This window comes from Oncorhynchus mykiss, chromosome 6 (genome assembly GCF_013265735.2).
Source record: "Oncorhynchus mykiss isolate Arlee chromosome 6, USDA_OmykA_1.1, whole genome shotgun sequence".
NCBI lineage: Eukaryota > Metazoa > Chordata > Actinopteri > Salmoniformes > Salmonidae > Oncorhynchus > Oncorhynchus mykiss.
Window position 1 is genome coordinate 26,697,644 of NC_048570.1, and position 26,848 is coordinate 26,724,491.

General features: G+C 41.7%; 1 protein-coding gene and 1 long non-coding RNA gene across 7 annotated transcripts in view; both read right to left on the reverse strand.

Moving 5' to 3' along the window:
• Positions 1-13,755, reverse strand: part of LOC110525621 (leucine-rich repeat transmembrane neuronal protein 4-like) — a 69,138-nt gene extending 55,383 nt beyond the window's left edge. Inside the window, exons 1-2 of the mRNA XM_021605905.2 lie at positions 13,213-13,755; positions 1,154-2,723 (exon numbers count right to left, since the gene is read on the reverse strand). Of these exons, the coding sequence (XP_021461580.1) occupies positions 1,180-2,723; positions 13,213-13,216 (1,548 nt within the window). The 5' untranslated portion in view covers positions 13,217-13,755 and the 3' untranslated portion in view covers positions 1,154-1,179. The remainder of the gene's footprint in view (positions 1-1,153; positions 2,724-13,212) is intronic.
• Positions 13,756-15,812: 2,057 nt separating this feature from the next.
• On the reverse strand, positions 15,813-26,383 carry LOC110525622. 6 transcript variants are annotated; one of them, XR_005052049.1, is made up of 14 exons: positions 26,174-26,383; positions 25,983-26,078; positions 25,810-25,891; positions 25,630-25,725; positions 25,486-25,536; positions 24,891-25,212; positions 24,550-24,764; positions 24,234-24,437; positions 23,966-24,137; positions 23,761-23,866; positions 23,484-23,581; positions 23,260-23,387; positions 22,900-23,164; positions 15,813-18,871 (listed from the first exon to the last, which is right to left on the reverse strand). It is a non-coding gene; the product is annotated as an uncharacterized LOC110525622 (long non-coding RNA). The 6 variants fall into 6 exon arrangements; XR_002473787.2 differs by having other exon boundaries at positions 24,550-24,733; positions 25,453-25,536; XR_005052047.1 differs by having other exon boundaries at positions 24,550-24,736; positions 25,453-25,536.
• Between the last annotated feature and the right edge of the window lie 465 nt (positions 26,384-26,848).

The following is a 26,848-nucleotide window of genomic DNA, read 5'->3' on the forward strand; positions in this document are numbered from 1 at the left end:
TAATCTTTATCAAATGAGGCTTTGAGAGACATCAGGGGAAACACAGGTGGTTGGATAAAATAGTGGTGATATGTTAAAGGGTAAAAGTAGTAAAGGGAAAACCTTTCTAGTCCATGAACCTTGTTTCCACTTTCCTTCTCTGCCTTTCCCTTCTACCTCTACCTCAGTAGTGTCCAACCTTTTTCGGTTATTGTACCACAAACTGAATATTGCTCTGCCCGGAGTACCCCTGAAGTACCCCTCATGTGCATCTTACCAGTAGTCCTATGGTCTCATGAGTCATCTCAAGTACCCCCTGTAGTACCCCTGGTTGGGAAACACTGCTTTACAGTATACATTCCTCTGTTACTCAGTTCTAAACCACTCAGTGTCAGATCTCCAATGCAGACTTCCAATGTCCTGTTTATAAACTGTAAGAAAACAGCCTGATTGCAGTCTTACAACATCAAGGGCATCTGCTTACTGTGGTACTACATTGTCAACAAAAACCTGCCTGGTTTTGCACCTCTTTGGCTAGAACCAGAAACATCTAATGAAAGAGGCATAGAGAGAGAGAGGCCAGGTTTGAGATAATACTTTAGATCGAACTTATCCTCTACTGAGGATCTCCTGTACTTGATAATTCAATACCTTTACTGAGCTTTAATGTCATGTAATATACAAGCCATTACACCCGAGAGGTGATAAAGGTATAGCCTCTGTCAATTTATCACAATCAAGATAGTAAGTAAGAGAGTGAGAGGGTTCAAATAAGACAATAGTGACATTTTACCACATAAAAAAGCCATCGGCAAGGTTTGCTGTTGTAGCGAATATACACGATAGGCAAAGACTCACTGCACAGTGACTTGATATGGTATGTAAAAAAAAAAAAACATTCTATTTTGCCTACAGTAAGATATATATTCAAACAGGAGTGCAGGAAAGCTCAAGCTTCACTCTCTCTTAATCAATTCATGATGCTTATTTTTTGACTGAAAGAGGCATACTGTACTTTACAACATGATCTGGGTTTACAAATGGATCTGAACTAGCCTGGCATGTTATGACTCAAGTCACAATGCATTGACTCATATTTCCTATCCAACAAACAAACAGAGCAAGAGGATAATGTAAAATATATTTTTATCCCCAAAATCACTGAGAAATTTACCTCTGGTGCCCCGCAGTGGAAATGGATCATACCTCACATTCTCTGGAGCCTGAGATTGTGTATGTGTAGGGTCCAGTCCCATTAACCAGCACATCCATAGTTGCAGAGTTTGCAGGTTTGTAGTCCACATAATACTCTTGCAGAGGTGAGCTGAGAGTGCTTTCTGTTTCCCGCACATTCTTTTGCTGCTTTTTGACCATGGAGCGCTGCTGGAGCTGCTTAATGCTGTTGGGGTAGCGCTTCCAGGACACATAAATAACCAGGAGAATTATAGCCACCGACAGGAAAAGTGCCACACAGCCAGCAATAATCTTATGGAGAGACACATACTCAAAGTCTTGCTCTGGGGTGGTAGGGGAGACCCCTGAAGGAGACGGAATGGTCGTAGCACTGCGAGTCAACTCCTCTTCAACCCGAGACAACGTGGGAAGGGGCAGGAGCTCAGGCTGAGATGGGATGTTGAGGGAGGCTGTGGTTGAGACAAAAGGGGTGGTGGGAGTGACCTTGCAGATACTAAATGTCTCTACTGCATCGATCACTTTCTCTCCTTGGGCCTCCTTAGGCCCAGCACAAATCATAGTGGTCTCCTTGTTCCCCTTGAAGTTCCTCAGCCAGGCCACTAAGGGGCAGATGGTAGGGCTACAGTACCACACATTACCAGCTAGACTGATGGTGGTGAGGGAGATCCAGGCATCCACTGTCTCCTGGGACATGTTGCGAAGCTTATTGGAGTCCAAGTTCAGGGTCTGTAGGTTGGGGAGACATTGGTACGTACTGGCATCCACAACTTGCAGTTCATTTCCAGAAAGGTCCAGTTTTTGCAAGGACGTCCACGTCCAGGTTAGACCCTGGTTTATTGACTTAATTCGGTTCCATTGCAAATAGAGTGCCCGCAGGTTGGTGAGGCGGGGAAAGTGAGAGAAGTTGATCTTTGAGAATTGATTGTGTTCCAAATGAAGCTCGATCAACTTGAGCAGCCCAGCAAAAGCATTTCGAGTCAGGCTTCGCAATCGATTGTAGCCTAGATCGAGGAACTCCAAATTGCGCAAATCCTGAAAAACACGCATTGGGACAGTTTTCAGGGAGTTAGACCGCAAGTGGAGACTAAGCAACTTCCGCATGCCCTGAAATTGACTGGGCTGGAGGGCCTGCAGCTTGTTGTAAGAAAGGTCAAGATTGCGTAAGTTAGGGACAGTATGGAAAGTGTTGTTTTGTAGCTGTGTGATCTTGTTAGAGCTGAGAATCAACTCCTTGAGCCTCCGTACCCCATGGAAGGCTTGGCTGTCCACTGTGTTAATGTAGTTGTGGTCGAGATAAAGCCAAACAAGCTGACTGAGGCCTGCGAACTGACTAGCTCTGAGATTCACTAAACTGTTGTAGCGCAGAGAGAGGCCCTGGCATCCCACAGACACATTGTTTGGCACATCCCGGAAGGCATTGGACTCACAGTATACTATTTTCCCATCACATCTACAGCTTTGAGGACAGGCTCGCTCACTGATTGGAGACGCTAGCAGCCAGCCCTGCACCAACAATGGGATCATGAACCATCTACGTCGCATCAGGGATCCTGCAGACATGGGGAAAAAAGATAAGGACACTCAAAAAGTGTATATGTTTATGTCAGTATCTGTTTTAAATGATCATGCTGAGAATAAACATGTTGACACTATGAATGAAGTGGGAGGGAAAATGTTATCAAATTTTCTGCACTATTTTCTTAAACAAGCTTTATCAACTTGTTTTAGGGGACCAGCAGGCTATTGTCCTTCCCGCTTCTAGAACCGCTTACATTCAAACTAGCACTTGAGATGAGAATAAATCGGTTTCATCCCAGGGACCAGTGCCTATCCACGGTCAGAGGTTGAGAAACACTGATCTGAATGAAAGCCCCGTAACTAGGGGTTGTTTAGGGGAATAGTGGAGAGTGGTACTGTGTGGTAAAACATCTAACTTACACTGAACAAAAATATAAACGCAACATGTACAGTGTTGGTCCCATGTTTCATGAGCTGAAATAAAAGATCCCAGAAATATTCCATACTCACAAAAAGCTTATTTCTCTCAAATCTTCTGAACAAATTTGTTAACATCCCTGTCAGCGAGCATTTCTCCTTTGGCAAGATAATCCATCCATCTGACAGGTGTGGCATATCAAGAAGCTGATGAAGCAGCATGATCATTACACAGCTGCACCTTGCGCTGGGGGCAATTAAAGGCCACTCTAAAATGTGCATTTTTGTCACACAAGTGTCACACAAGTGTTCAATTGGCATGCTGACTGCAGGAATGTCCACCAGAGCTGTTGTCAGAGGATATAATGTTAAAGTCTCTACCATAAGCTGCTTCCAACCTGCTTCAGAGAATTTTGTAGTACGTTCAACCGGCCTCACAACCGCAGACCACGTGTATGGTGTCAAGTGGGTGAGCGGTTTGCTGATGTCAACGTTGTGAACAGAGTGCCCCATGGTGACGGTGGGGTTAAGGTATGGGCAGGCATAAACTAGGGACAGAGAACACAATTGCATTTATCGATGGCAATATGAATGCACAGAGATACCGTGACAAGATCCCGAGGCCCATTGTCGTGCCATTCATCCGCCACATCACCTCATGTTTCGGCCCATGTCGTAAGGATCTGTACACAATTCCTGGAAGCTGAAAATGTCCCAGTTCTTCCATGGCCTGCATACTTTCCAGCCATGTCACCCATTGAGCAAGTTTGGGATGATCTGGATAGACAGGTACGACAGCATTCTCCAGTTCCCGCCAATATCCGACAACTTCACACAGCCATTCAGGAGGAGTGAGACAACATTCCACATGCCACAATCAACAGCCTGATCAACTCTACGCGAGGATGGGAAGGATGTGTCCCGCTTCATGAGGCAAATGGTGGTCACGACAGATACTGACTGGTTTTCTGATCCACACCCCTACCTATTTAAAAAGGTATATGTGACCAACAGATGCATATCTGTATTTCCAGTCATGTGAAATTCATAGATTAGGGCCTAATGAATTTATTTAAATTGACTGATTTCCTTATATGAACTGTAAACTCAGCAAAATCTTTGAAATGGTTGCATGTTGCATTTATATTTTTGTTCAGTATAAATACAAAAGCTGCATGCTGCAATAGTTCAGCTGCTGGTGTGCTTTTATAGATTAATTAGCAATCACATCCATCAATGTTGTATTCCTGTGGGTGATATTGAGAGTAATGTGAGGTAATATTGAAGGTTAGTAGTTCAAGAGGTCTAGCAGCTATAAAGGAATCATGCTCTTGAGTTTTTTTTTGGAATGAACTACTATTAAAATGGCCAAGCAGTAATATTTGTAAATTAAAAGAGAATTGATGGGGATTTGTAATTTGAGAAAATCTATTAGTGACCCATGCATGTGAGCTCAAGGCACAAGAAGTCTATGTGGCATAAAAGCTGTTATAAAAGTGGTGAACTTCCGTCTCACATATCATAATACTTTCATTGCAGTAATTGGACATTTAGTGGAGTACTATATCATGGGGCAAGAGAGGTATCTGAAAAACAATTGGGCAGCCCAGTTGTGGGACTGTGAACGATGTATGCATAAATGCAAATAAAAACTGAGACAGAAAAAGACTAAAGAGTCAGTGGTAGGCTAGGCTATGTTTCTGGTTGGCAATTCTACAGAAAAAGACTAAAGAGTCAGTGGTAGGCTAGGCTATGTTTCTGGTTGGCAATTCTACAGAAAAAGCCATAAGAATCAGCCCATGATTCTCTTGCCCCGTTCATTTCTCTGTCTCTATGTAACACAATGCCCTGGATTTTTTTTTACCCACAACGTTCCCTTTAGAGTCTAATTTGGTCATGAACTAACGTTTTCATAGAAATGTTCCTGTGATGTTTCCAAGAGACCAATGTCTCTTAATGTCAAATATAACTTACCAAGAACGTGGTTACCATGTTCTCAGAACATAAGATATTCATGTTCTACACAAGTTTCATGGGAACGTTGCAAAAACATTTGTGTCCAGTTTTCTGAGGGTTAGGAGAATATTCCGTCAATATCCCACCAAACATACACAGAACATGGTTGCCATGTTCTCAGAACATAAGATATTCATGTTCTAGACAAGTTTCATGGGAACGTTGCAAAAATGTGTCCAAAAAAGATCATTATACATCATGTCATGTTACCAAGCCCATCAAGGCCCTGATTGGTGAACCACTCATAGTTCTTTGTCTCTTGGCAATGTTAGGGATACTCACACACAATGCTTTTAAGATACAGTGTTTTCAATTGACATATTTGACACACATGATAACATTGTGCGCGTTCAATTAATCCGAAATTATTATTCAACATGTCCTCACCTGGAATTTGAACTCACAACCTCTCGGTTCACATTACTTCGATCTTCCTGAGTCCTGCTATACCACCATGCCTGTGTAAGGTACTGTATAAATTACTCTGATTATTCTCACTTCAATGATTTTATTTACTTATTTCAGCTATTTAAAAGCTTTCTATATTGTTGTCTGATGTCGGTGGGGCATGTTAACCTGTTTTAATGATACTCATGAATAAAATATTTTCTTGAGTGTACTTTTAACAGAGCTGAGATTTACTCAGCACATTCACCCTATTGCTTACACCTATCAAGTTGTTTCAGATATACACAAGTGCCTATGGGAGGAGGGGTTAGGGCAGCGGTTCCCAAACTAGGAGTCGCGATCCCATGTGGGGTCACCTGATATTAAAATGGGATTGCGGGAGCATTTCCAAAATCCTGGTTAAAAATCTTTACTTTAAAAAAATAATATGGTCTTTGTCTCTCAAAATCATTGTAATGTGGTTAACCTTAAAAATCTAAATTATTCAAATCTGGCTGCTTTTCCTTCACTCTGCGGTCCAACTCATCCCAAACCATCTCAAATAGGTTGAGGTCGGGTGATTGTGGCGGCCAGGGTGGCAGTTAGCCTAGTGGTTAGAGCGTTGGGCCAGTAACCGAAAGGTTTCTTGATCGAATCCCTGAGCTGACAAGGTAAAAATCTGTCGTTCTGCCCCTAAACAAGGCAGTTAACCCACTGTTCATAGGCTGTCATTGTAAATAACAATTTGTTCTTAACTGACAAGCCTAATAAGTTAAAATTCAACCAGAGAATGCCCTTAGATTGTGGGAAAAGGCTGCACTTCAATCATTTGGTGAATGACTAAGCTATGAAACCACACACTATTACAGAGACTTTGATATTATCAGCTGCAATTGATATTATGAAAACAATGTATGGGGAGGTAGAGGCACAGGAACTCACATCAAAACCTTTGTCAGATAACCCTGTGAAACTAAGAATTGATGCTATAGCTAGTAATCAAAAGGCAACTGACTGAACGACTCAAAAACTCCATCTATCACGGGACGGCTGGCAGTCCTCTGCACTCTAGTTATGAATGTGTCTCCCTCTGCCATATGGACGCATGTATGTATGTATGTTACACCCACTTATCTATAATGGATACACCGAGAGAAACGGGTGGAAAAAGAGCTGAGTGCAAAACTCTGAGATATTCAGAACGTAACTTTGATTGTAAACTACATTGCACACGCCTGTTCGCAAAACTATGTGGAGATATGGGATCAGATGTTCTATTTTCACACCGAGAGGGGGAGTGTTGGAAATATTTTTCAAATTGAGAGGAGCTGTTGTCATCCGCAATGGATGTAAAAAAAACAGTCTTAGTAGACTTTCTGTGTAATGAAAAGAAATGTGTCTCCTTGCCTAGGTAACAGACATATTTGGGAAACTCAACAAACTGAACCCAAGCATGCAGGGGAAATACCAACACATTCTACAGATGAGTGACCGAATCAGCTAAATCCACCTGACTGGAATCCTGGCTCAGTTGACATGCTGGTAAGTGAAATCGAACAGCTGATCGAGCTGTCATGTGACTGAATGCTGCAGACAACCCATTCACGGGTCACTACGGAACAGCTTTGGTTCCTGACTCAAAGAGAATACTGTGCCGTTTCCCTCCAAGCATTAAAACTTATGGAATGCTCATTCAGTGCTCTCGTCTGCATAAAAAATAAATATAGATCCAGGTTGAATGTCGACCACGCCTCCTGACTTTGAGAAGCTCCGACGCAACATGCATCAAGCACACCCATCTCATTAGTGGTGGTAAGATAAGATAAATATGTCAGACTAATTTGCAATTGATTGTCATAGCCCCACATTAAAAGTATATGATGGTGAGTTCAGAATACAATCAGAAATACTGTTTTGCAATTGACTGCGATAGCCCCAATTAAAAAAGTAAACATTGGCTGTTAATAACATGGTTGGGGTCGCAAGAATTTTCAAATATCGTTTGCGAACACCTGCGTTAGGGTTTCCTCTGGACAGGGCCTAACTATACTAGCCCAATAAGCACATGCACTAGAGATATCCCTTATTGGGAGAGTGGTTAGGGAGCTCGTCATTGGTGCTGATAGCCTGGGATTGAGATCCGGTAGGGGAATCCTCTTAATGTCACATTCTTAGCAATTTATATTAATGTCATTATTTGGCAACAGTTACAACACACTCATCTGATCTATTTCAAATGAGTGTCTCGTTGAAAGATTGGAATATGTAGGATTACCCCTTGAGCACGAATTATGACCACATTTCCACTACCTTTCATGAATGATCAATATTTATTAATTCTATATAGCTGAGCATCTTTCCATTGTCTTCTTGACATCCACACCACATACCATCTATATCATGCATTTACAAGTTCAAGAATGGATGTTCAACTGCAGATTGCCCCCTTTAACATATTGTGATGTCTGTGATTTGTCCCAAGTGCATAAAACATATTGCATTGAACAAACAGTTACATGACCTACAGCATGGTCAAGCAAGGTAATGTTTCCAACATTTTCAGACAACTAAACAACTATTTATTTAGAACCACGGAGAGTTACCGCAAGTTGCAAAGAAAACAGGAGCTGCCTCCACTATTTCAGCACCATTGCAACATCATCTAATCACCTATGCTTAGTCTAAAACAGCGACAACTAAAAGATACCAAAAACAATTTAGTGTCCAATCAACGTAAGATAAATACACTGCTCAAAAAAATAAAGGGAACACTTAAACAACACAATGTCACTCCAAGTCAATCACACTTCTGTGAAATCAAACTGTCCACTTAGGAAGCAACACTGATTGACAATAAATGTCACATGCTGTTGTGCAAATGGAATAGACAACAAGTGGAAATTATAGGCAATTAGCAAGACACCCCCAATAAAGGAGTGGTTCTCAGTTCCTATGCTTCCTGGCTGATGTTTTGGTCACTTTTGAATGCTGGCGGTGCTTTCACTCTAGTGGTAGCTTGAGACGGAGTCTACAACCCACACAAGTGGCTCAGGTAGTGCAGCTCATCCAGGATGGCACATCAATGCGAGCTGTGGCAAGAAGGTTTGCTCTGTCTGTCAGCGTAGTGTCCAGAGCATGGAGGCGCTACCAGGAGACAGGCCAGTACATCAGGAGATGTGGAGGAGGCCGTAGGAGGGCAACAACCCAGCAGCAGGACCGCTACCTCCGCCTTTGTGCAAGGAGGAGCAGGAGGAGCACTGCCAGAGCCCTGCAAAATGACCTCCAGCAGGCCACAAATGTGCATGTGTCTGCTCAAACGGTCAGAAACAGACTCCATGAGGGTGGTATGAGGCCCCGGCGTCCACAGGTGGGGGTTGTGCTTACAGCCCAACACCGTGCAGGACGTTTGGCATTTGCCAGAGAACACCAAGATTGGCAAATTCGCCACTGGCACCCTGTGCTCTTCACAGATGAAAGCAGGTTCACACTGAGCACATGTGACAGACGTGACAGAGTCTGGAGACGCCGTGGAGAACGTTCTGCTGCCTGCAACATCCTCCAGCATGACCGGTTTGGCGGTGGGTCAGTCATGGTGTGGGGTGGCATTTCTTTGGGGGGCCTCCATGTGCTCGCCAGAGGTAGCCTGACTGCCATTAGGTACCGAGATGAGATCCTCAGAACCCTTGTGAGACCATATGTGGCTGGAGTGTGTCAGCAGTCCCTGCAAGAGGAAGGCATTGATGCTATGGACTGGCCCGCCCGTTCCCCAGACCTGAATCCAATTGAGCACAGCTGGGACATCATGTCTCGCTCCATCCACCAACAGACTGTCGCACCAACAGACTGTTGCACCACAGACTGTCCAGGAGTTGGCGGATGCTTTAGTCCAGGTCTGGGAGGAGATCCCTCAGGAGACCATCCGCCACCTCATCAGGAGCATGCCCAGGTGTTGTAGTGAGGTCATACAGGCACGTGGAGGCCACACACACTACTGAGCCTCATTTTGACTTCTTTTAAGGACATTACATCAAAGTTGGATCAGCCTGTAGTGTGGTTTTCCACTTTAATTTTGAGCGTGACTCCAAATCCAGACCTCCATGGGTTGATACATTTGATTTCCATTGATAATTTGTGTGATTTTGTTGTCAGCACATTCAACTATGTAAAGAAAAAAGTATTTAATAAGAATATTTCATTCATTCAGATCTAGGATGTGTTATTTTAGTGTTCCCTTTATTTTTTTGAGCAGTGTATGATGTTGGCTGTCCATGGTACTGATTTCTGTGTGTGTGTGTGCCTGCATGTGCGTGTGTGTAGAAAAAACATGTTGACTCTCCCTACTTGTAGAAAAACGCCGATGCCATCCTCTTCTTTCATTTTGTCTAAATGGTTTTATATTTTGTATTACTATTATTATTATTATTTTTGGGGCCTTTCAAAGTAAAAAAAAGTACCTTGTTTGAACATTCTACACACATTTACATACTGTACATGTTTTTTTATATATTTTTTTACAGTAGTTACATAGCAAGAATAAAGTAATTTGATTTTTTGATATACATTACATCTGGATAGATAGTACTTATACAATATACATCATGTTTTCAGCCATAACTATTATACAACATGAACTTTTAAACACACCCCTCAGCTACTCTCAGTCCATCCCGCCTATCTCCATAAACCGCCTGTTTATGATTTCCATGTGCCATATTTTTCAACTGTTCTGTGATGTTTCACATACATTCTGAACTGGTCTAGTTACATAGTATCAACAGATTCTAGGTTAAAGATATATTTTTACTAAAAGTACAGTTTTTTGGTTGATTGATTGACTATGGCTCACAACAGTGCTATTTGTAGGGTTCATTGTAGATACATTTGGTGATTTTTTTTCAGCCATTCCTGAACCTGTGACCGGAAACAAGCTATAGTACACAATTCTAGTTTTATGTTGTCCTAGGCTACCTAGCTAAAATGCTTGTTTGCTAGCCTAACTTCCTTTCATGGGCAATGATACCCCAGGCCATCTAATTAACATTAGCATACTACATCTAGCTACATGTCGAATTTATAGTTGGATCAGAATCGTAATTATAATAATTGCTCAGACTAAATCCCTATCTCCATCCATGGCTGACTTAGGAAAGAGACAATTTTAGCTAGCTAGCTAGCCACCGGAGGACAACAACACCACGAGATGTAACAATTCAAATTTTTGTTCTGTCAATGACGTTTGGCTTTTGATGTGATTGGTCTGAAGCCAAATACAAACTGTCTTTCCTTGACACTTGTTTTGGTGCACCAGGACCATTCACAGCTGAGCTCACCCAGTTTATCTCAACACTGATTGGCTATTATTATTTTTATTTTTTATCAAGGGAGGCCAAATGGTCGCTGGCTTCCCTTGCAGTCAATGCTACTCGCGGCAATAATGGCATTCTCTTTTTGACCAAACAGCATCAGATACATACGCTACACATACTGAGACAGAGGGGGGCTGTTTCATTTGCTCAGATGCTTTCTCTGGTGAGATACATTCAGCCACTTGTGAATTGAAGGAAATTTATGAAACACAGAGAGACTAAATAATAAATCAGTTTGTTCATTTTTTTCTTGGTACATTTTTGGGGGAAGCCTGGCTTCCCTTGGCATCCATTAATACATGCCACTGGAAATGCAATGAGGAGAGCTGATGTGATTCCTAATGAGAGACACGCGTTAGTTCTACATAGTATGTGTGGTGTGGATTTCAAAAAGAAGATAGAGTTCTCTTTGAGATGCTCAGCTATCTAGAATTCTACCGATTCCCATCTTTCAATGAGAAACAAATTTGAATTAGATCAGATAAGTGTGTTGTAACTGTTGCCAAATAATGACATTATTAGCATATATTGCTAAGAATCTGAGTGTAGGGTGACTCCCCTAGCAGGTCTTGAACCCAGGCCACCAGCACCAATGACAAACACCCTAACAACTGTCTCAATAAGGGATATCTCTAGGGTATGTGCTTATTGGACCCGTATAGTTAGACCCTAACCAGAATAAACCCTAACCCCTACTCCCTAAGCACTTGTGTAGATGTGAAACAACTTGATATGTGTAAATAATAGAATTAAGTAAATCTCAGCTCTGTTAAAAGTAAATCTCAGCTCTGTTAAAAGTACCCTCAAGAAAACTTGTATTGATCATAGTGATTGAGGAGTATCATTAAATCAGCTTAATGTTCCCCACCAACAATAGATAACAATACAGAAAGCGCTTAATTGTTGAAATAAGTCAATCAAATCAATGATGAGAGAGTATAGTCAAATTAACTGATAAATGACATAGACATAGTAGCGTAGCAGGAAGATCTGAATGCTGTAAACCAAGAGATTGTGAGTTCAAATCCTAGGTGACAACATGTAGAATAATATTTGCTCTATAAATGATCATGCACAATGTAATTGTGTGTCAAATATCTAAGTTGAAAACACTATGTTAAAAGCACTGTGTGTGAGTATCCCTAACCTTGCCAACAGACAAAACGAGCTATGAATGGATCAGTGATTCACCAATCATGGCCTTGGCAACAGTAACAATGCATGATATGTATGGGGTGGTCATTTATTTGGGACCATTAGGCTACTTCCTATCGACTGATGCAACGTTCCTATGAAACGTGTTGAGAACATTTAAATTGTACATTCTGAGAACATGACAACCATGTTTGGTGGGACATTGATAGACTATTCTCCCAACCCTCAGAAAACTGGACACATGAATGTTCTTCCAACTTCCCAAGAAACGTGTCTAGAAAATGTATATCTTATATTCTGGGAACATGGCAACCATGGTCTGTGTATGTTTGGTTGGTGAAATGTTCTAAATTTAATAGCAAAACATGCAACAACAAAAAATGTCAGGTTTTTGCTAACATAGATAGAATGTTCCTCTAACAGGAACACTGGACACTCATACATTAAGGGAACCAACCAAAACAATCTCAGAAGGTTTTTGCTAACATAGATAGAATGTTCCCCTAACTAAAAGGAAAACTGGACACTCATGCATTAGAGGAACATTATGGGTAACATTACAAAAACGATATATCTTCCTAGATTTGTTAGCTGGGGCATTATGCTCAGGAGAACAGTGTCAAAACATCATCCAATGAAGGCAGACACTGATAAAACCAAAAACATAGCAAACCTGTTGATCAAAGTGAAAACGATTTATCTAGGGTATTATATATAAAAGCTGTATTATGTGTAGTGACCATAGTCTGTCCTCGCTCTGGTTACCATCTCGAGACAAGGAATAAAGTTATAAAAGCTATAACTTAATAGCAAGACATTTGAGATACAAGATCGTTTCTAACCTGCTGTCTGCCTGGTAGGCTAATTTCATAAAGGCTGCTACCCTAGCCTACCCCAGAGGCACATTCGTATTGGCATGCGGCAGATTGATAATGGTGTTCCGTTCAATGTGTGAGGGTCTGCATGGCATTATGCCTCTAGGGATTTTCTCTATTTTGTGAAGAAATTATAGGCCTATCAATATATTCCAGTAGCATAGGAAATACATAACACATGGGTTATGACACAATCATGTAATCAATGACGTGATTCCTTCGTCTCTGAGCTGTTGTCTTGCCTAACATGAGCACAATGTATATGGGCAAATGGAACACATTCTTTCATATTGTCTTCAACATACCCATGTCTGCGTGCTGTCGGCTTCTTTCCACAGGTTAGAGCCTTCTGATGCTTGACTCCAAAGCCCGCATGTCACGCGCAGTCCTCATTTGGTTGGACAAATAACCAACACTGCTCAACTAACCAATGCAACGAAGTCAGTGCAGCCAATTTGCTCCACAGCCAAAGGCACTGCACTGTGCACACCTGCCGCTGTGATCAAAAGTCTTGTAAGTATGGAGTAGCCTTATTTAGCGCTCGTATCCTTATAGCAGTTGCATACCACGACTCCAATTACATAAGCAAAGCAAAGCGTTGTACTCTAACAGATGATGATGTAAAAAGCCCATAAACAGAATTCCACCCATGGAAAAATACACTTTGAAAATAAGTTTAGGCCTATGTGTGACTTAACTCAAGAAACGCCAAATTAATAGCCTATCAACTAACAAAATACGCTGATATTCCGAGCAGCAAGCGTGTAATCCAGTCAGCAAGCGCCAGTTAAAGCTTTTGTTGGTGGGATTTAGCCAAGCAGATCACTGGCAAAGGTTTTCGCTCCATAGTCTAGTCGCAACTGGTCCTGATGAGAGAAATACATACAATTATACAGTTCTGTCGACTGCCAGTGCGCTCAGCCTCGCCAGACAAGGCTATTAAGGATGCCCTCTCCTGGCCATAACGCGTGCCAGCAGTTGCCATCAAATGGATGGATGAATATACACAAAATGAATAGACCATGTTTTATGTCTGAACAATGAACTGTAAGGCTACTTACTACACAATAACATAACGTTGCTGATTATTTATTGATTTCAGCAAGTATATAAGGTTGCAGGCTTAAACTTAAAGCCAAGGCTAAAAGCATCTAGCCCATATATCAAGAAATAAAGGCATCAGGTGTAGGCTACACTAGTAATTTCAGTAGAAATTCTCTTCATATGCAATATGTTCTGCCGTTTATTCCGTTCCATTCATCATTTAAACCATGCAGGAAATAAAAGGCATAGAGGCACAGTAAAGATACACTACATGACCAAAAGTATGCGGACACCTTCTTGTCTAACATCTCATTCCAAAATCAATGGCATTAATATGGAGTTGGGCCGCCCTTTGCTGCGATAACAGCCTCCACTCTTCTGGGAAGGCTTTCCACTAGATGCTGGAACATTGCTGTGGGGCCTTGCTTCCATTCAGCCAGAAGAGCATTCGTGAGGTTGCGCACTGATGTTGGGCGATTAGGCCTGGCTCGCAGCCGGTGTTCCAATTCATCCCAAAGGTGTTCGATGGGGTTGAGGTTAGGGCTCTGTGCAGGCCAGTCAAGTTCTTCCACACCAATCTTGACAAACCATTTCTGTATGGGTCTCGCGTTGTGCATGGGGCATTGTCATGATGAAAAAGAAAAGGGCCTTCCCTAAGCTGTGGCCACAAAGTTGGAAGCACAAAATCATCTAGAATGTCATTGTATGCTGTAGCGTTAAGATTTCCCTTCACTGGAACACAAGGGGCCTAGCCCAAACCATGAAAAACAGCTCCAGACCATTACTTCTCCTCCACCAAGGTTTACAGTTGGCACAATGCATTGGGGAAGGTAGCTTTCTCCTGCCAGCCGCCAAACCCAGATTCGTCTGTCAGACTGCCAGATGGTGAAGCGTGATTGATCACTCCAGAGACCACGTTTCCACTGCTTCTGAGTCCAACGTCGGAGGGAGCGTTACACTACTCCAGCCGACGCTTGTCGTTGCGCATGGTGATCTTAGGCTTGTGTGCGGCTGCTCGGCCGTGGAAACCCATTTCATGGGTTTGAAAGTGCCATAAGACTGGTAGACTTGCAATGTCAGCACAACGAACAGTTGTTGTGCTGACATTGCTTTCAGAGGCAGTTTGGAACACGGTAGTGAGTGTTGCAACTGAGATGATTTTTACATGCTTCAGTACTCAGCAGTCCCGTTCTGTGAGCTTGTATGGCCTACCACTTTGTGACTGAGCCATTGTTGCTCCTAGATGTTTCCACTTCACAATAACAGCACTTACAGTTGACCGGGGCAGCTCTAGCTGAGATTGCATGGCTGTGTGATCGATTTCATACACCTGTCAGTCAGCAAGTGTGGCTGAAATAGCCACATCTACCAATTTGAAGGGGGTCCACATACTTTTGGCCACTACTCAGCCATTGTTGCACTTTGCACTTACTCACTTAAATGTGTCATGAATAAACAAACGCTGCCTCATGACCTCTTAATGGGACTTTGACTCAAGCTCAGTCATTTCTGGTGTGGCCCTTTTAGTGACCACACTAACTACAAAAATGTACACTTTAGCTCACATCACTAATACACTGCAGTTGGCACCAATCAAGCCAATTCAGTCATTAGGCAGGCAGCACAGCCCAAGGGATAACACTGTGATGCCATCATGCGTTTTATGAATGCAGAAAGTAAGTTATAGACTGTTGACCAAAGAGAGTTGTTACATTGGAGGATTAACCAGGAATGGAGTTCCATCACAATGCAATGTCCAAAATCCACATTTTACACCTGCATATAACCACATTCGGAACATTAAATACTTACTTACGTAATAAAAATTTAAGGGACAAATAACCAACACATTTTAGTTCATTTAGTTTATTTTGGTAAACAGGGTTTTAAAAAGTCTAATTCAGCTCATGTATTCACATCTTATTCTGGGAATGGAGCCCAGAGCAAATGGAATATTTATACCCTGACAATTGGAAATTAAAACACTGCAAGTAGTCATGCTACCAGTGTGAGTTGGCGCTAAGAATAGAGCAAGCCTAAAATCCTTAAAATAGCCACTGACGTGAAAACATGCCTTAAAGGAACAATATCAAGACCTATTGTAGGAGTAAATGTGAATAAACATATTCAGACTTGACTTTTATTCAGACTTTAATAGAGAAGAAAATGTAGTATGATGGTCCTCCTACAAAACATTTTCAAACATCTTTAACAGTGAATTCATGAGAGAAACTGGCCTGCCCAGGACTGCCTGTCATGCACTGTCCCTGGCCTGTGCATGTTTGAATATTGCTGTTGCAATTCTACTGAACAACTTAACTGTCCTTGATTGAGAAAGAATGTCATTTTTACTTCCTTTCCCATCTCGGTAAGATTTCTGTCAGCAATTTAGAGCACTGCGTTTTATTTGTAAAATATTTGTAATCTCTAAAAACAAATTTTTATTTAGAAGATTCAGATATTTTCCAACCTAATCTTTACCAGCAAAGTATTACAGTAAGCTGCTGTTGTGTATGTATTATCCCATGTCAAGCCACATACACTCAAAGTTTTAATTACCTCCCTAAAAAAATCTTACATGACCCATTTTCTACTCAAGGATATTTATGTGGGCATGTGATTTTGCTGTTAAGAGGATTCAAGGCATGCAGAATGATCAAAGTAATATGTTTGTAATATTAGTATTTCCCAAAACAAGTGTTATTTCTAAGTGTGCATGTTACCTCTTAGTTTTTAAGCACTGGCAAGAATACATTTCTAAATCTGACAATTATAAGGAAACAAACTTTTTGGAGCATCTATTTGTGTGCATCAGTATTAAATGTTGTCTTGAGAACTCCTGACTATTTTGTGGATGTGTTCCTCAGTCTCATACAGCAAATTAGTTAACTTAAAAAACTTGCTATATTTGAGAAGAACTTTGAGTGACATACCTAATCAAATACATTTGGTCACCATACAATTCCACCTTTTAGTTTCTGGGTCAATAATAGTCCACAAATGTAATTATGAATTTCATTTTACCTCTGTCACAAGTTCACAACATGCACTTCCAAAGGCAGAGAGGGCTTTTTGTTTTCTAAAGCAACCAGCACTGCCTCCAAATTGCCTCCCATGAAACTTTAATGACTGTCTGTGACTGAGCCCTGAATAATTGAACAAGGGAAAGACCTGTCCTGGATGATTCCCACTGTAACACATTATGGAAATATACAAATAATACTATTAGATGAAACAAGCCACCTCAGCAATTAGGTGGGCTGCCGGGAGAGGTTCAAACTTTGACACTTTTGCTTACTTTAATTGCAATGAGGGCTACTCCGACAACTTGTGCTTGAGGAATGACTGGTTCAGTATTGAGACTGTAATTCCCTTTTAAGAAGGTCTCCCTTTATTCTTGAACTTCTTCACAAGGACTTTGTTCTTTTTCTGACCAATTGTGTTCCATCTTCTTCTTGTATTGCCTACATAAGAAAAGCCCTGTAGAAAACTGGCAAACCTATTTACCATCAATATTGTGATATCCTTGGAACAAAAGTATCAAAAGATACCAAGTCTTAATAATACTATTAATGAGTTAGGTGTCCAAGAGAAGCTTGGGGAAAGTGTATTTTGTTGATAATCTGAGTGCAGACTTCAGCTCTTCCATTTCCAGATTTGACAGTTACTGTATGTTGATATTTGTGAAATAATGAAAACCACTACTCCTCTCCGGCTAGAGGTTTTGGTAAATAAAGTATTTCAGCCTCGATGGCATCACAATGTTTAATGAAAATAACTTTTGGAGCACATGTGTACTGAATAATCTTGCCTGAACCTGTTAACTCTCAAAGATAATGCAGAGACTTCAGCTCAGAAGTCTACCAGTCTTGTGGCACTTTCATACCCAATCGGTCGTGTCTTTTTAGCTGGTGCAGTCATTAGGTTACAGAAAACTACTGCATGATAAGTATGCAGGGCTCAGTCACTGGAATGTCTTGGAGTACAAATTAAGTAATGCATTCCGTGTATCTTAAGATCTGTCTTCTTTACTTTGTCAGGCAGTCAGAAAACATCACTTAATTCCCTTCCATTTGGGAACCTGTGATCAAATTACCTTTGATGATGTGCTACAGAACTCTAAAGGTTATTTACCATGGTGCCAGTACTCCTTCTGAAGGCTTAGTACCATTCTTACAGTAATCCCAACAGAGAGAACAGGAAGAATGTGGTTTCTGCACCCTCTTAAATGAAATGTGAAGCCATGCAGAGGAAGCGACCAAGAGAATGTAGCTGTGGGGCAGCTACTGAGACCCAAGTCTAAGTGGACCGAGTCAGGCCTCCTGTTTACCTGCACAACATACAGGCAAATACAGTTATTTAGAATAATTCTGAGTTTAATTCTGCCATATAGCTAAATTACCCTAGTGATGTTCCATCTTCAAAAATGTAACAGATATCCCTTTAGACAACTCCAAACTCTGAAATTAGGAAGCACTTCCAATGGAGCCATGAATGTACAATATCCTCAAAAACGGCAATCTACAGTTAAAAATGTAAAAGCATTAGTCTGAAAATTATTAATGGGAGAAACTGAACATCAAGACCACTTTGCATAGACACCAAGTTTAAAATCCTCCATCATTGTCAAAATAAAACATTCTCAAACTAAATGGTGTAAGCATGCCATCTGCTGTCAGAACAACTGAAAGTCCTATTACATAGAGAGCAGGTAAAGTTGAGTCTTATTAAAATAAACTGCTCTTTATTTTAAAATATAAGGCTATCAAATACAATATGAAAACAAACACTTTGAATATTGAAAAATAGATAAACAATGAATGATAAGTGCAATTTAGGTAAATCATTTACTGCTGTTTGCATAGATCAGCTTGCTTTGGTGACAGGCCACCATTCCTCCTTTTTAATCCACAGTTGCATCTGAAAAGAGTAAAAATAGAAGACCAAATGAGCCAAAACAAAACCAAAGCAAACAAACCACCATGCAAAACCAAAGCAAGCCTTGTATGGCAGTGTTTCCTCTATGTTCATTTTTGTCACCGCCACCAAATATTGTTTGTAATATATGCCAAAACCGCATGCTTAGACATAAGTGGTATCCATGAGTTTACGGATTCCATAAACTGGGTAAGTAGAAAAAGTGCTTAATTGCCAAAATCTCGCACTGTCCCTTTAAGATCAGCGTGACAAGTTATAACAAAGTACCTGTCAAAAGTTGACACCTACTCATTCAAGGGTTTTTCTTTAATTTGACTATTTTCTACATTTGTAGAATAATAGTGAAGACATCAAAACTATGAAATAACACATATGGAAACATGTAGTTACCAAAAAAACTTACCACTAAGGGTGGTATACAGTAGACAGCCCTATTTGGTAAAAGTCCATATTATGGCAAGAATAGCGCAAATAAGCAAAGAGAAATGACAGTCCATCATTAATTTAAGACATGAAGGTCAATCAATCTGGAAAATTTCAAGAACTTTGAAAGATTCTTCAAGTGCAGTCGCAAAAATCATCAAGCGCTATGATGAAACTGGCTCAAGAGGACCACCACAGGAAAGGAAGTCCCAGAGTTACCTCTGCTGCAGAGAATAAGTTCACTAGAGAGTTACTAGACTCAGAAATTGTAGCCCAAATACATGCTTCAGAGTTCCTGTAACAGACACATCTCAACAACTGTTCAGGAGACTGCGTGAATCAGGCCATCATTGTCGAATTGTTGCAAAGAAATCACTACTAAATGACACCAATAATAAGAAGAGACTTGCTTGGGACAAGAAACACAATGGACATTAGACCGGTGGAAATCTGTCCTTTGGTGTGATGAGTCCAAATGTGAGATTTTTGGCCCCAACCGCCATGTCTTTGAGACGCAGAGTAGGTGAACGGATGATCTCTGCATTAGAGGTCGACCGATAATCGGAATGGCCGATTTCAAGTTTTCATAACAATCGGAAATCGGTATTTTTGGGCGCAGATTTTTTTATACCTTTATTTTATACCTTTATTTAACTAGGCAAGTCAGTTAAGAACACACATTCTTATTTTCAATAACGGCCTAGGAACGGTGGGTTTAACTGCCTTGTTCAGGGGCAGAACGACAGATTTTCACCGTGTCAGCTCGGGGAATGCAGTAGAAGCCAAGTTAAGTTGCTAGCTAGCATTAAACTTACCTTATTAAAAAAAAAATCAATCAGTAGTTGTAACTACACATGATTGATGATATTACTTGTTTATCTAGCGTGTCCTGCATTGCATATAATTGATGCAACGCTGGGGGATGATTTAACAGAAGCGCATTTGCGAAAAAAGCACAATCGTTGGACGACTGTACCTAACCATAAACACCAATGCCTTTCTTATAATCAATACACATAAGTACATATTTTTAAACATGCATATTTAGCTAAAAGAAATCCAGGTTAGCAGGCAATATTAACCAGGTGAAATTGTGTCATTTCTCTTGCGTTCATTGCACGCAGAGTCAGGGTATATGCAACAGTTTGGGCAGCCTGGCTCATTGCGAACTAATTTGCCAGAATTTTATGTAATTATGACATAACATTGCACAACCTTCAATGTAACAAGAATATTTAGACTTAGGGATCGTATTTCACTGAAATAAACTTTTTCTTTTCAAAATTATAGTTTCTGGATTCGACCATATTAATGACCAAAGGCTCGTATTTCTGTGTTTTATTATGATATAATTAAGTCTATGATTTGATAGAGCAGTCTGACTGAGCGATGGTAGGCAGCAGCAGGCTCGTAAGCATTCATTCAAACAGTACTTTTGTGCGTTTTGCCAGCAGCTCTTCGCAAGCACAGCGCTGTTTATGACCGATGTGCTTGAGAAGAGCTGCTGGCAAAACGCACAAAAGCACTTTTGAATGCTGGCGGTGCTTTCACTCTAGTGGTAGCATGAGACGGAGTCTACAACCCACACAAGTGGCTCAGGTAGTGCAGCTCATCCAGGATGGCACATCAATGCGAGCTGTGGCAAGAAGGTTTGCTGTGTCTGTCAGCGTAGTGTCAAGAGCATGGAGGCGCTACCAGGAGACAGGCCAGTACATCAGGAGACGTGAAGGAGGCCGTAGGAGGGCAACAACCCAGCAGCAGGACCGCTACCTCCGCCTTTGTGCAAGGAGGAGCAGGAGGAGCACTGCCAGAGCCCTGCAAAATGACCTCCAGCAGGCCACAAATGTGCATTTGTCTGCTCAAACGGTCAGAAACAGACTCCATGAGGGTGGTATGAGGGCCGACGTCCACAGGTGGGGGTTGTGCTTACAGCCCAACACCGTGCAGGACGTTTGGCATTTGCCAGAGAACACCAAGATTGGCAAATTCGCCACTGGCGCCCTGTGCTCTTCACAGATGAAAGCAGATTCACACTGAGCACATGTGACAGACGTGACAGAGTCTGGAGACGCCGTGGAGAACGTTCTGTTGCCTGCAACATCCTCCAGCATGACCGGTTTGGTGGTGGGTCAGTCATGGTGTGGGGTGGCATTTCTTTGGGGGGCCGCACAGCCATCCATGTGCTCGCCAGAGGTAGCCTGACTGCCATTAGGTACCGAGATGAGATCCTCAGACCCCTTGTCAGACCATATGCTGGTGCGGTTGGCCCTGGGTTCCTCCTAATGCAAGGCCTCATGTGGCTGGAGTGTGTCAGCAGTCCCTGCAAGAGGAAGGCATTGATGCTATGGACTGGCCCGCCCGTTCCCCAGACCTGAATCCAATTGAGCACATCTGGGACATCATGTTTTGCTCCATCCACCAACGCCACGTTGCACCACAGACTGTCCAGGAGTTGGCGGATGCTTTAGTCCAGGTCTGGGAGGAGATCACTCAGGAGACCATCCGCCACCTCATCCGGAGCATGCCCAGGCATTGTAGGGAGGTCATACAGGTACGTGGAGGCCACACACACTACTGAGCCTCATTTTGACTTGTTTTAAGGACATTACATCAAAGTTGGATCAGCCTGTAGTGTAGTTTTCCACTTTAATTTTGAGTGTCACTCCAAATCCAGACCTCCATGGGTTGATAAATTTGATTTCCATTGATCATTTTTGTGTGATTTTGTTGTCAGCACATTCAACTATGTAAAGAAAAAAGTATTTAATAAAAATATTTAATTCATTCAGATCTAGGATGTGTTATTTTAGTGTTCCCTTTATTTTTTTGAGCAGTGTATATAGTAAAAAAATAATGTAGGGAGTTACTTCGTTATTTCATAGTTGATGTCTTCACTATTATTCTACAATGTAGAAAATAGTACAAATAAAGAAAAACCCTTTAAATCAGTATGTGTCCAAACGTTTGACTGGTACTGTATATTTGGAGCCAACGAGCGCATAGCCACCAATTGCTCCTCATCTCCCTACAGTGCGGTGGCACGCATCAGTAAATTTTTATGCATTTTGGAGTAAACTATCTTTCTTTAAAGTCACCAGAAGTGACCTTCTCAGTCATTCCAAATATCCCAGGGGGCTTGAGCCCAGACTAGTGCAGTGAAGAGACCCACACCCGATACCTTTGCTTAACAAAAATTCCAAAGGAAACACTGGGTATAGGTTACAACTCCAAAGATGGAGGAAATGTTAGAGAGAAATCAGTGATTAAGTGTTATCCAACTTTTGTTACCAACCCCTATGATACAGTACCTTACTCAATTAAACCAGTACGTGACAAGTGACATTAACTGCCAGAAGAGAAGTTTTTTGTGCTCCAATTAATAATAACACCACCATTTTATCACAAACACAGGGGATAACATTACACCAATTACCCGCTTTTGCACTTCCAGCAGCCTCCATATGTGATGTTATGGGAATACACACCACTTCTGGTCAAATGTAACTTCATTAAGGCCAACTGCTGTTTGGTGACTGGATACAAACTTTAAATATAAGGTAAACTCAGGTAAATTTGACTGTAATTACCTTGAACGGTTCCAAGGTTGGAGTTATCAAAAAACTGATTGGGACAGTTAATTGACATTCAGAGCCTGGACGGACATCAAAGAACTTTCTCTTGGGCGAGTCGAGGAACTTCTTGGGAGAGTTGAGGTCCTCAGAAGTCATGGGAAGGCGTCGTTTTGTATGAGTACATGCAGATGGAGGCGTTTCAACCACGTCCCTCCTCTCCTTCAGCTTAACTGCTCAAGCCTTCCACTTGAAAATATCTCCTTGCTGAGTGGAAACACGGCTGTGAAAACAGAGAGAAATGGCAGAATGTCAGTGATACGATATCTCAAGGAACTTCGAAACATTACAGTAATCTTAGATTCATCTTTACCTCACCAATTCAGAAATTCTCTTTTGTAGCCGTTTCACTTCCTCAAGTTTGTTCTTTTCAAGGAGAATGTTGCTTTGGACCGTACGTCCTCTGGTGGTTGTCAGTCTGGCATGCAGATCCTCTCCCCCCATGACTGCAATAACAAACATCTCAATTAGGGCTCATAACTATTCACTTGTTTTGTGGTCATTTCAAATTCTATTCTTAATATTGTCTGGGGCAGACTTACATAACTGTTCTCCCTCCTGCTGTGATCTTCTCAGAGTCTCCTTCAGCGTCCTCAGAGCGTCCTCCTTGTGGTTCAGGAGCGTGGTCATCCTCAGTAACCTTGGGAAAACAAATGCAGAACGTCATAAACATGCATCTTCTCCAATGATGACTCATGGAGAGATACTTTAAACAAGCCCTGCTCAAATTCAGTAGTGGTACAAACCTGATGGAACCAAAGGAAGAATACACATTTAAAATGACATTGAAGCTCATGATTAAAACAAATTAAGCCTTACTCTTCTTGGTGTTTAGAGGACAATGAAGTCATCTCCATCTTCACAACTTTAGCATTCAGCTTTTCAAGCTCAAGACACTAGGCGATGCTCTTCTCTTGGCCAGAACCTACAAACAAGAGAAGAAAAAAAAACAGTATTGTAAAGTTTATACAGTATTGAACACATCCCACACAAAATACAAAAACGCGTAGGGGTGAAATTCCACCTTGTTCCAACTCCTACGTCAGTCTCTCTTTGAGGATTTGGATAGAGCCCTCCCTATCCTTGACTTGTGCACAAGCATCCTGAAGCTCAGTTCGTAGGAGCTGGGTGGCTTGTTTGTGGTTTGAGACCCTATTAGCAGCTTTAATCTGGTGCTCAACTCTCATTTGCATTTCCTGCAAACACAAAATATACATTGTAAACTAGTCATGGGTTCAGATAGAAGAACAATGGAAATTATCCATGAGATTGAAAACAGGTTAAAATGGTACCTTGATTTCTCCCTCCAACTGCTGACATTACATGGCAAGATGCTGGTTGTCCCTCAGCTGGTCAGCTTCAGTCTTGACTGGGTCATTCTCCAGTATCTGCAGTAGAGTAAAGGTCTTACTCCGCTCTTCTTTCAGCTGACTGTCAGCCTGTGCTCGGACCACACCTAGCTCTTTCAGCAGACCACGGTGCTCATCTCACAATTCCTGTAAGACAAGAGGAAAAACACTGACGCACAAATCATGATCGAACCCTGTGAAGCAATTGACATTCTGTATGTGCTAACTAAGACTGGAGATGATTGGTGGGGTTAACTACCTGGAGAGCCCGTGTGTTGGCCTGTGCCACGGCAGAGCGCCGGGCCAGCTCTGCCGCGGGAAGCTCTCCACAGCTGACGAGCCAGGAAGCTCTCCACAGCTGACGAGCCAGGTGAGTGGACCATGCATAGAGCACTCAGCCTCCTCATTGCTCCTCTCTCACACCCTCAGCTCCTCTGACACCACTGCTGAGTGAGTGGACAGGCACTCCTTAAGCTTATCCAAAACATTATTATTTTGATAACCCATGAACACAATTAGTTTCACAACATACAGTATAAATGCATTTTCTGGCATTTCATTTTAAAGACAAAACGGTGCAGTAATGTGAGGCCTACCCACCTGGAGGTAATCGACTCTTGTCCAGCAGCTCAGCTTCTGGTCCCAGACTCCAAGAAATTTGTTCTCAGCCACCTTGACTGAGTGACTGGGTGCCTAGGCTCTACAGATGAGCAGGTGCTGCAGTCTCTTCTCCTCAAATACAGCCAAGTCATTCAGGACCAGGGCTTCAAAGTGTGTTTTGTAATCCTTGGCATACAAGGATTAGCCTGGCATACATCTGGAGCAAATTCCCTCTGCTTCGCTAGTGGTAAAACACTTCGCGCTCCATGTTATTGAACTGTTCTGTCAATATGGAGATGGTTGCATTTGCATCACTGAGCATCTGGAATGGGGGCAAAAGTTAATTAGAAAAATGCCACAGCAACTTCAGACACACCAGAAGGAAACAGACTGTCCTTCTTTGAAGCCCTGCAATTCTTCTTTCAACTGCTTCATTAGAGGGCAATGCAAAGGAACCATTTAATGCAATTTAAGCCAAAACCACTTGTACCAAAACATTCTGATCTTGGTTCTCTCACATTATGACTGCTTCTCTAAGTTCAGAACAGTCACAGACTCTCACCATGTCCATACTGTCCTGAATGTTGCTATTCACCTGGCTCCTATCATCTTTCACCGTCTTCAACTGCTCTTCAAGAAGCTGGACCTGCAAAACAACATTCAAGGAAATAAAATATATTTCCCCTAATGGCCTAACACCACCAGCTTTGTACTGGTATATGGTTTAACTACGACTTACTTGTTGTTTAAGTAGGGCCTCTTGTTGTTCTCTCTCAGCCTGCTGTTCTGTGTTCAGATGTTGCTGCTGTTCTAATGTCCTCTGGACCTGTATGACCTGGGGAGACATTTCACTTTAGACCACATCAAAATAATAATTAATATATAAAAATTCATATTTTAAAACTAACAAAGGCTTCACCATGTCCATATTTTCCAGAAGATCTCTGAAGCTGGGCTCTCTCATCTTTCATGTGTGCGTGTTCCTCCTCTAGCTACTGTATCTGAACAAGGTGAAACAACATGCAATGATCGAAACTGTCAACAAGAAACTAGGAGACACCATCACCTGGATGAGTTGAAGCTATTACTGACTTGTTGCTGAAGTTGAGTTGTTTGTTGTTCTGTCTCAGCCTGCTGCTCAGAGTTGAGATGTTGCTGCTGTTTCAGCTCCTCCTCGACTTTGATGGACTGGTTCAAAGACTTCAAATTATATTCATGGACAAAATAAATCATAATGATGGTTTCTGAACAATGTGATTAGAGAATGTTTAACTTCAACTCACCATCTCCACATTCTCCTCCAGTTCTCGCTTGAGCTGGTTCCTCTCCTCTCTTGACTCCACCCAGAATCTCCTGGAGCTGGTCTCTCTCTTCAGTCAGTGATGTTACAGTGGAGAGCAGCGTCTCCAACTCCTCTGCATGATTCTGAGGGCTGTCTGTCTTCTCAGACAGGAGACGCTCGCTCTCAGCTCGCACCGACTCAAGCTCCTCATTCAGCTGAACAGTGCGGTTAGCATTTATATTAGAATCTATATCTCAATTGATGTGACAATCAAATCAAATTGTATTAGTCACATGCGCCGAAAACAGGTGTAGACCTTACAGTGAAATGCTTACTTAAGAAATTAAAGTAACAAGTAATTAAAGAGCAGCAGTAAAATAACAATAATGAGATTATATACAGGGGGGGGGTACTAGTCCCATGGTCCTTAGCTTATTGGTGAGCTTTGAAGACACTATGGTGTTGAATGCTAGTGTAGTCAATGAATAGCATTCTCACATACAGTGCCTTGCAAAAGTATTCGGCCCCCTTGAACTTTGCGACCTTTTGCCACATTTCAGGCTTCAAACATAAAGATATAAAACTGTATTTTTTTTGTGAAGAATCAACAACAAGTGGGACACAATCATGAAGTGGAATGACATTTATTGGATATTTCAAACTTTTTTGACAAATC